At 38.1% G+C, this 11,366-nt stretch overlaps 1 protein-coding gene across 1 annotated transcript; it reads left to right on the forward strand.

Moving 5' to 3' along the window:
* Positions 1-4,860: 4,860 nt before the first annotated feature.
* Positions 4,861-5,361, forward strand: LOC112499954. Its single transcript, XM_025103215.1, has one exon. It carries the CDS (start codon positions 4,861-4,863, stop codon positions 5,359-5,361), a length of 501 nt encoding a protein of 166 aa, XP_024958983.1.
* The last annotated feature ends 6,005 nt before the right edge of the window (positions 5,362-11,366 follow it).

An 11,366-nucleotide genomic window follows, 5' to 3' on the forward strand; every position in this document is an offset into this window, starting at 1 on the left:
TTACTCGGCCTCTGAAGCCGAGGAAGAAGAAGAAGTTGTCGCAACATCTGGAGATAGCTCCTCACTTGAGTGCTATCAAGGACATGATGGAAGTCCTTCAAGGCCTACATTTTCACAAGGCATTGAAGGCACCTCAGGAGCAGAGGCTCAACCTGCAGCATCCGTTGTTGCAGGGGTTACCCCCATGGCAGAACTGGTCACAAAGGCCGAGTTCCAAGCCTTTGGTTGACTCAGTTCAGCGGTCCTTGGAAGACCTAAAACTCGTCATCCAAGGGATTGTTGACAACCCACCATCCATCGATACCACCACCCTTCAACAATCCCTTGGCACCMTTCAACAGACCCTTACCACCCTTGCCACCCAAACCCGAGACAATACCACCCGTCTCCAAATGCTTCAACAAACCGTCACCCAACACCACAACACCACCTCCTCCCTTGCCACCCAAAGAAACCAACTCCTCATCCACTCCATCGCCACTCTCACGGCCCAGGCAACTACGACCAATAAGAACCTAGCCTCCATCACCACCTAAATAAACACCATCTTCCAGACCCTTAACGCCCTACCAGCTACCATACTCTCCCAACTCCCTCAACAAACCCACCCCAAACAACTCCATCAATCGATGAAACCCTGGCCTCCCTCACCACCCAAATGACCGCCATACAAACCACCCTAACCCAACTCCCAGCCACTATACTAGCCAATATACCCCAACCTCCACCACCTCCACCTCTCTCTACAGGCCCATCCTTCGATGCAGCCTTCTCCTCCTTCACTGCAGAGGTGAGGAATCTCTTCGCCAATCTTCCAATCCTCCATCGACATCTACCACCACCTCTGTGCCACCGCCACCTACATCTAGCACGGATTTTGCCACCAGAGCCGATCTCCGAGCTCTGTCCAAGGCACTTATCTCATTGTTCAATGAGATAAGTGCAAAGTTTGCTGCCAGGTCGGTTGAGCCTACCATTGCGCTGAGGAAGAGTCTTACGCAATAGCAAGATCGAACCAACACTCTTCTTCGCACCATGAAACAACGGCACAACAAGGATCGAATGCACACCTTGGCCGACCACATACGGCTGTGGAAAAAGAACAGGTCCAGGGCCTCCTGTTCATCAAGTCACCCCCTCAAATGACGAAGGCATGAGGATCCAGACCCCGATGATCAAGGTCTCGGTCCTCATGAGGGGGAGAATCAGGCCACCGCTTCACAACCCATGGAATCTGCTGTACCCTCAACATCCCATCACCAAACACAAAACTCACCATCTCCACCACCCCAAACACAACAATCTCCATCAACCCAAGCAAGGAAACCAGAGGCTCAGCCCTCTGAAGATGTATTTAATGTACATGTTCCCCTTGCTACCACACCTGAACCCATCATGTTGAGTTCCTCAATCGATGAAAATCCATCCACCTCACCAACAGAAACCAACCCACCTTTTACTCCATCACCAACACCAAACCTACCATTAACCCCATCACCTACCCCTCGCGATACACAACCTTTCATCACCCAACCTAATGAACCTGAACCACCCCAAAATGAGCCAACCCAATAAACCATCCCATTGCTAGTCGATACACAACCCACGACCCAAATTCAACCCCCAATCGAACCAACCATGATGCAAGAGGACATTCCCTCTTCATCAAGGCACCCTCTGCAGAGCCTAGTCGATGAAATAATCGAGAACATGGAGTCGCTAAGGAGACGTCCAGAGATACCTCCCAGGGAACCCACTATGATGGAGAACATCCATCAATATCTATACCACGATCGCGATGAAAGCTTGTCTCTCAATCCTCCAGTTCTATCGCCATAATCCATGGACCTCCTACACCATCGGTTCATTAGACAAACTACCCAACCACCACAACTTGTCTTCTCAAACAATGGAATAAGGATGGTAATGGATATCAAGATGAGGACCTTCGCCAATAGAGCTATTAGATATATCGAGTACACGATGGAGAGAGCTCATGGTCAGGTCAGCATCTTCAACGACAATGACTTGATCAATTTCAACCCCTACGACTTGATCGACCTTTATGCATTCACAACTCAGAGACAGGATCAAGGAATAAGATTTGGGATGGCAAATAGAACGATAGTGAAGACGATGGAGACCCTGATGAAGCACAGATCCAAGTGTGAATTTTAAATTGCTCTTCAATTGGGTATCGAAAGACTCTCCTGCACCCCACCGAATGAAGACTTTCCTGGACTGCAGAAGAAGAGATATGCCTCTGTCTTAACTCAACCCGAGCTTGGACTTGTCTTCAAGAATGAGTTCGGGGTAAAGAAAATTTTCAAACTAACTAAAGCCTTCAAGTATTCAACTGATACACTTGAGTGGTTTCAGAAGGTTATCAGAGAGAGGCTGGGCATAACTCATGTGCCAAGAGAAGATGGGAAGCAACTCATTCATGAGATATCAACAGTCCTCAGCTATCGAAGACTGCTTCTGCGCTTTTGGGAAATATCTCAATGTAGATCATGATGAGTTGTAAATTTTTTGCCTTGATATGAAATGTCTTTTGCTTCCAGTATTGTAAGAATTCATCATCCAATGAAAATTTAGAATTTGATGCTTTTCTTTAGAYTAGTCTCTGTTCTTCAAAATTGTTCATAGATTAGTTTATGTTTGTTCTTTCATTACTTAGGGGGAGATTGTTAGACCCCATAATTTATAAGTGCAAAAGTAATGAAGAACAATAAGTGATGAAGAACCAGAAGACTGATGAAGACATTAAGGCAGAATTGACCAAGTCTGGAGAAGAACCAAAGGGTCGATGAACAACCAGAGATGCGATGGAAAGAGCATCTTCATCACCCCTCTGGTCAACAACACTTAGAGTTTTCTTCAGCAATTCAACCAAAGGCACACGATGAAGATATAAGGATAAGGTTGAATCATCATCCCATGAAAGACAGCAGGAAATGACAAATTGACAGCTGGATTTCAAGTTTATCTTAATTTATAGCTTATCCATAGTTTAGATAAACTTTATCCGTTAGTAGAAGATTAGCTAAATAGTCTCACTAGATAGTTATCTTCTAATTAGTCTTCTAGTATAAATAGGTGATTAGGCCTATTGTTAAAAATGTCGTTTTTACGTTTTTCATATTGAATAAAGTGAAATCATTGGCACTCAAGATTATTCTTTGAATGTTCATACATTGTTCTTGAGTGTTCACCATTTTGTTCATTAAAACACTATAATTTGGTTATTCTTAACTCGATTATTAGTGTTATTGAGAGATCTGGGATCAACATCTTGTTAAACTCAGAATCTAGTTTATCATATTTTTCTTTAAGCTTTTTAAATTCCCTCTCATTATATACTGCCATTTTCAGAAATAAGATTGATCACAGGATCAAATGCATTGAAATCAGTTCAAAGAAATCAAAAACGATTAAGCTAAAAAACAAATCAGAAAAACAAACACAAAAACTGTTGAGAAATTAGAAAATCAACGAAAAACTGTCAAAAATCAGTAAAAACAGTCAAAAAACTGTTAGAACGGATAAGAAACAGTTTACGCGATGCAAAACAGTTCAAGAATCTCAAAACAGTTAAACACAAAACAAAAACAGATAAAAAAAATGATCCAAAATAAATTAAAGAAAATAAAACTCAAAAAGATACAAGCCCAAGATATCTAATGTGCCTATGACCGAGTTACAACAAAACTGGACAAAAGATCTCTGTTTACAATCTAAACATTGGTAAGAAAGAATTCCCAATTTCTGTTTACAATCGGACGACTTCAAAACTTGAGTAAGATTGACAGCAATTCTCATGTAAATCCACAAGCTCCTTTGCAACTCCTTTTTCTAACCTCCCTCACCATTAGATGCAGACCCTGGATGGTATCTAGCTTTAGCAACAAGCTCATTATAGTCTTATCATCCCCTTGAAGCCTTTTGATTTGTGCGATTAAGACTCTAAAATCGACAAACGTGAGCGATTTACCCAAATCCGGACAAGGGTTGATCGATGTAGATGAAATTCGGAGAGGATAATGTGTGATTAGGCTTATGATCTTCGATGAGCGATGACAAGAGCTAAGTAAGAAATCGATGTAGAAAAATAAACTGGATGGACTTAGATATGACAAATGGGCTAGATGGGCCTCTTGAACGATTTCGGAAACAAAAACAAAAAAACTAACAAAAAATTTAACCAAAAATGGATCAAAAACACTGGTTTTAAAAAAATCAAGAACACAAAAAAATTTCAAAACACAAATTTTCATCAAAAACACGAAAAACAATGATTAAATTGTAAATCTTTGTGTATAACAAAGATTCACAATGAGATTATGCACAGATTGATCACAAATTTAACACAAAAACACAAATTTTTAAAAAAAATTGGATCAAAATCTCAAAAAAAATAAGAACAAGATGAATATTAAGAAGAACACAGAAAAATTTCAGCAAAAAAAATTCGAAAAACCGTGATTTCTTCTCCTGATTTCGAGCAAATCCTGCTCTGATACCAATTGTGAGTCCATAATCAATCAATCTTCATTAAATCTTCAATAACAATGGCAGATCTAGATTTACAATCAAGAACTTGAGAGGAGAGTTGAAAGGATTTGTCAACTTAGTCAAACTTTCATAAACGTATAGAATTTTACAAATGAGCTCTTACCTAAAATTACACTAAGGGGCTGTTTGTTTGGCTCTTAATGGTGACATTAAGAGCCAACCTCTGAATCGGTCAGAGGTGAAATGTGTTTGGCAAAAAAAAACAGCCCTCTTAATCGTTACACAGACCTCTTAACCATTTTGAGGGTGGGGGGCTACTCAACCATTCAGATTACCATTTCTTCCATGAATACCCTTCCACACCCTTTACCAAGTAGCCGCGCCCATCGTCTCCCCAAGTCATCGCCTTGCCGGTTATCGCCTTCCCCATCTTCTCCGGCGCCGGTGTCGTCAGTCGCCCTTTCCACAGCCCCTTCGTCTCCCCAAGTCGTCGCCTCGTCGGTTCCCGTCCTCCATCTTCGTCGTCGGTCTCGCTTCTGTCAGGTATGTCTCGCCGTCCTTCCTGTTTTGTCGTCGGTCGTTAGTCGGTTTAAGTCGCCGGTCGCCGGTCTTCAAATCCCTCCCCCCACCCCACGTCGCCGGTCTTCAAATCGCTCCCCCAACCCTACGATCGTCGGTCTTCTTCTTCTAGCAGGTCTCACGTCGCCTTCTTCCAGCAGGTCTGTCGTCGCCGCTCGTCGCTGCCTCTCGTCGCCGCGTCTCGTCGCCACCTCTCGTCGCCGCCTCACGTCGCCGTCTCCGGTCGCCTTCCACAGCCTCCTTACTGCTGCATCCTCTCCTGTCTAGGGTTTGGTTTAGGAAATTTTTAGCATTTTTCTTTGGAAATTGATGGTGTTTGTTGCTAATTTCATGTTTGTAACAATGTTAATGATGATTGGATTACCAACATTTTGCAATTTCTTGAGAATTTGATACTGAGATATGAAGAACAACATCTTTTCTATATATCCGGCAGTTAGAATTGATTGTATTTCTTGAGGGTTAAAATGGTAATTTGTTGTAATTCAGAGAACAATTACCAAACAACCTTGTTTCATTCAGCACTTAACCATTCTGAGCCTCTTAGCCATTCTAACCTCTTAACTATTCTGAACTAAATCATTCATCAACTGCCAAACAGCCCCTAAGACTATCTATATATAGGGTCAAAGATGAACACTTCAAAGTCAAAGTCAAAGTACATACAAAGTCAAATACGATGTCTATTTTAATTATAGACAATAGTAACTTTCAAGACGAATACAATTTAACACTGATTCTCAGTCCTAACATTTCTGAAATATACTTGATTCTTAAGGAATTACAATGCATGTTCAGCGATCACTGAACAGACTCAGTGATGATCATTGAAACTAAATACAGAGATAGTACACTTCGTAAGGTAAAAATGATCATTATCAAATCATTGAAAGAGATGATCTCCGACATTTTAAAAAAACTAATTAATATTTAGTAAATTATTAAATAGTATCTAATTATAATTATAAAAAAAATAAATTTTAAAATAACTATTATTTATTAATAATTTATTAATCAATATTGGTCCTTAACATTTGCAAACTTTAACGGATATTGTCCCTAAACTTCAAAAACTTGGATATAATTGGTCCCTCATGTTTGTCATTTCATAACGATTTTGGTTCCCCCTCTTAATGGTTTTTAACATCTTCGGTTAAGTCCAATTAAATTAAAGGTATTTTAATTGTTTTAAACATGTTTATGTTAAATTCATCGCCACCCGGTTGAATGAGGGGTATTTTAATCATTAGAAAAATGTTTAAAATGACTAACTTACCCCTGGTTTAATTGAACTTAACATAAAAAGTTAAAGGGTGTTAGGAGGAGGAACAAAACCATTATGAAATGACAAACGTGATGGACCAAATCCGAATCTTCGAAGTTTAGTGAAAACATCCATACATCCATACATTCATATGCATACACATATAGATATACACACATAAACATAGACACATACCGATGATATCATATACACATACAACATATATATACATAGATCCATCATTAGCAACCAAAACATATACATGCACAATATACCTATATACACATATATATACAACATATACACACAGGTACACATATACATATACACACATACATGTATAATGTATAACATGTGTATACATACACATACATATATAGTGTATAACATATGTATACATATACATATGTACACATACACACATAGCAAATTATAGAAATATCAAAGTAAAGTTCATAGGGATACAAATTTTTAAAAAAACATAAAAACTTGTTGGTGAGAATCCATATCCATTTAGGTTGCGGGATAATGATAAAAAAGAGGGAAGGGATAATTTAGACGTAGACATTTATTTAGAAAAATAGGAAAAACACAATATTTTTTCATTCCATCGGTAAATTTTACAATTTCCGACGGACTATACGACTGATTGAAAAATATTTTTTTAAAAAGAAATTTCCAAGTGGTTTTTGGTGACCCGTTGAACAATCCATCGATGATCCATCCGAAAATTTGCATGTAATCCGTCCGAAAGTGTAAAGTTCACTGATGGATTACCGACGGGATTTGTTTTCGTCAGCAAAAATAACAACGGGGGGTTTCCGTCGGTGATTCCTTGAAAATTACTGACGGTTTTTTTATCAGAGAAATTCGTGAGTGATAACTTGTTCTCTAGTAGTGGTTCTTTGCACAACAAATGATTTATGTTATTAGATAGTTTTCTGCATATGTCTTGATTAGTTGCTTATTATCACTACAAGAAAAATGACCTTCAGAGAAGGTATTGTTTTGTACTTAAAAGTCTTAAAAGCTTATCTAAAGCCTTTAGATAAACTTTTCAATTTTGTCAAAGACCTTCTCTGTGTGACGGTAGGTGAAGGTTTCAGAGAGGGTTTTCGGAGGGTGTGTTTTTGTTAGCCTTTAGAGATGCTTAATTGAGGCTTTAAATACACTTTTAAAACTTCTCTAAAGGTTAGTCAACTTTTTATTCAAAGCTTCTCTAAAAGTATATATTAGTGACACTTTTCAAGTATTTGTGACGGTTTATAAGAGTTACTAAAAGATCTCAATCACATGATCTCTAATGAAGAAGGTTCTACATCGAAACACTTAAAAGTTTCRATGCCAAAGTCTTCATCTCGAACATGGTATCAGAGCCGACGGTTGGATCAAAATCARCGGAAGGATAAAAAAYGGAAGCAAGAACAAACAAGGAGGAACTCGATGAGGATTCTGCAACAACTTCGCGAAACACGTACACGAATCAATGGAAACGATAAGACCGCAAAGTGTCAAAGCAGTCCATTCAACTCTCGTGAAAAAAGCGAAACTAGGCCGAAGAAACCAACATGCTATCGATGCATGTTGAAGGGGCATTTTGTGTGGGATTGCCCAAGAAAGATGGCATCCTCGAGGCAGAAAACATCGATCCTACAAGCAACGAAAATCGGAACAAGCAACAAAATTCGAAGTACTCGAACTCTTGGTCCGTTGCTGCCTTATCAACAAACACACACACCGAAAAAATGGTCATAAACGGAGATTATTTGGTTATAGGTACGGATATGGGATCTTGGAACARCATTTGGTACGTAAATACTCAAATCTCTAAGCACATGTCTCCTACAAAGGAGATGTTCGATAGCTTTAAGAAGTGTCTCTTCATCAATGATGAAGAACGTCACTTTGATCCTATATATGTGCATGGTATYGGTGAAATAAGTTTAAATACGAACGAAAGAACGTATGTCATACCTTACGTATCATTCGTACCAGAAGTTAACATCAACGTTTTGAGTATGAAGCAACTTATACTTCAAGGTTTCGAAGTTGAAGTAAGTGATTTGAAGTGCAAAATCACTCATATGTGTGATGATTCCAAGAAAGAAACAAGAGAAAAGAAGGAATTCGGGAGTACGAATTCGAAGAAATGTGACAAAGGGAAGAAGCAGATGATCGAGGAAGAAGAAATCGAGATTTGTGGGAGTTTTGTGCCAGTACATATTAAAACTCTCGATGATTTTACCACTTTCATGATTTTGGTCAAGTATGACCGAATTGCTTATGCAAATAAGCAATTTTTTGAAAAGAAATTCAACGAAGCACTAGTATGGTTTTTTAAGATCAAGGACAATGAAGAAATCATTGTGCCACCGAAGGTTTCGGGACTGGAAGTGTGTCTATTCGATCTTTACAAATCGATCTTAGGTTATGGAGGACACGAAATCATCACCGTGAATGGACTTTCGAACGAGATTGCAGAGAGTTTTGGTTTTCCAGAATGTTATGGTGAGACATTTAATAAATTGTTTATAGATTATCTTCTACACCCACACAAATACTTTATTTTTGCTCAGAAATGGTACGGAAGGTACACGAGTATTAAGAGTCAGAAGTTCGGGAGTGTACCCGACAGGACTCAAGACACAAAGGGTTGTCAGGTTGATGACGGCGTAGGTACCTCGGATGGTAGATGGACCAGGGGGAATGGTCAGGAAGACCGAAACGCCACTAAGACATCAGTTCAACTCAAGGACAGCAAGGTATCAGAAGGTGTGCAACCAGAAGACGAAGACCCGAACATTAATAAATGTTACTCAGAGGAAAACGAAGACCCGAGTATTGATGGCTACTACTCGGAGGGAGACAAGGAACCAAGCGATGACTCAGTTGAAGGTGAGGATTTAGTGATCATACTATGAAGACTCAATATTTGAAGCTACCTAAAGACGTTTTGACATTTAGGAGGGAGATTGTTGGAATTGTTAAATGTCAAAAAAACATGGATTATTTTTATGTTTTATTTATTGTTTAATTATGTAAGAAAAGGGTGTCATGGGACACGTATTATGCATGCATGTAAGTTAGTTATCAGGGAAGTTGTAGAAATCGGTTATGGCATCCCATGCCAACTGACGTTATGCTTATCCTTTGCACCGGTTCATCAAGTATATATAAGGATCAGATGCTTCATTGTAAAGATAGTCTTCATATATTAAAAGTTGGTACTCTTCCCAAATCTAAGTTCTTGTTCTATACTCTGTGTGTGTGTGTGTGTGAATTCAATGGGTTCTTCAACTTCTAAAGATCTCAATCACATGATCTCTAATGAAGAAGGTTCTACATCGAAACACTTAAAAGTTTCGATGCCAAAGTCTTCATCTCGAACAGGAAGTTGATAGTTATGATCTCTAGGTACATTGCTACTTCTACATATAATGTTTGCCAAACGTGTTAATAATGGGCATTTTAGTCGGTTTATGCCATCAAACTTCCAATTACCTTTTTGATCATCTTCTTTCCCTACTCGGATTTATTTCTCTCATTAGCTTAAGAACCATTTTGATCTGGACAAAAACTGTACAAACAGATTAGATACTTCATAACACCATCAAAGTTGTGTGTAGACATACTCYATCACTAACTATTATAAGCCCTAAAATATAACATAAAGTGCATTATCTGCCTACTACCTCAAAATATTAATTATGGCCACTTACAATAGTTGTTTTACAACCAAAATCATCTCACAAACAAGTTATCTAGTAAGAGATTTGATATTCTCTAAAGAATTGAGCGAACAAGTTATCTCTGAAGAGCAACCAATATCACTTTAAAAACAGAAATTGGTTGGTTACTTGTTAGAGCAATCTATGAGATGAGAGATTCAGCAAAAAGTCTACATCATGCAAAAAGTAGAGTTAGTATCATGTCTAACAAAAACAAAAAARWTTCAAACATACAAAATTCATATCTAAGCTACTGACAAGTATTTCAAACAAAAGAAAGCCACATACTCAAAAACTTTCATTTCACAAAACAAGAATGAAAGACTTGCTATAGACTTGCCAACAAAAGACCTGAATGATGCAGTATGCCAGTCCTAGCATCATGAATAATGATTCACAGAAAACAATTGAGATGAAAGGTGAAAGGAGATATATTCTTGTTCTCCGCTTCATATGCAATTGAGAAAAGAAAGGAAAAGGATATTAAAGCTCTGGTGATCCTACAATGACTAACAGCATAACCAATATCAGCAGCAATCAAATGATAATTCTTAGTTGTAAAGATCAAGGGAAATAAACTAGTATCATTCCACATCAATAGGACAGTGTAGATGAGTTCATGTCATACAAACAAGTCCCTTTTTGGTTTCATAAATTCCTTATCATTTATAATAACTGATGACTTTTCCACGGTCATCCTTTCTAAACTAGCGAGATACAGGCTATTGACACATATCAACCTACCCACCTGCTGATGAAGGAGATAATAGTGCACAAAGGAAAGAGCCTTTTTGCAGCAAATCTTCACATGTCTTAATCTCTAATACATCTTTTAAGATATGCTCTGTGACTTTGTCAATACCTCCAATCTGTGAAAGAAACAATCAATTGTAATTACTCGAAGTCGGTAGAAAAAAAATTGGAGATCGAAATCAATAGATATAGGAGAGAAACCATGAAATTGTAGAGCTCTCACACCCTAATTCCAAGAGAAATCGAAGGGAAATCAATGAAATCGGAAGAACTCTTGTGCCCTAATTCGGAAAATCAATGATATCTTAGAACTTTTCATCGATCTCAGAGAACGTATAAGGTTGATTTATTAAAAAAAATAAAGACCCTTTTAGATACGGTTTAGAAAAGTATAAAATAGTAATAAAAACTTTTTGTTTAATTTAAAAATAAAAATAAAATATTTTATCCTTTAGAGACGGTTTTAAAAGCGTTACTTAAACTTCTGATTCAACTTTTAGAGACATTTTACATAAAAAGCGTCTCTA

Source organism: Cynara cardunculus, assembly GCF_001531365.2.
Source record: "Cynara cardunculus var. scolymus isolate 2C chromosome LG 17, CcrdV1, whole genome shotgun sequence".
Taxonomy (NCBI): domain Eukaryota; kingdom Viridiplantae; phylum Streptophyta; class Magnoliopsida; order Asterales; family Asteraceae; genus Cynara; species Cynara cardunculus.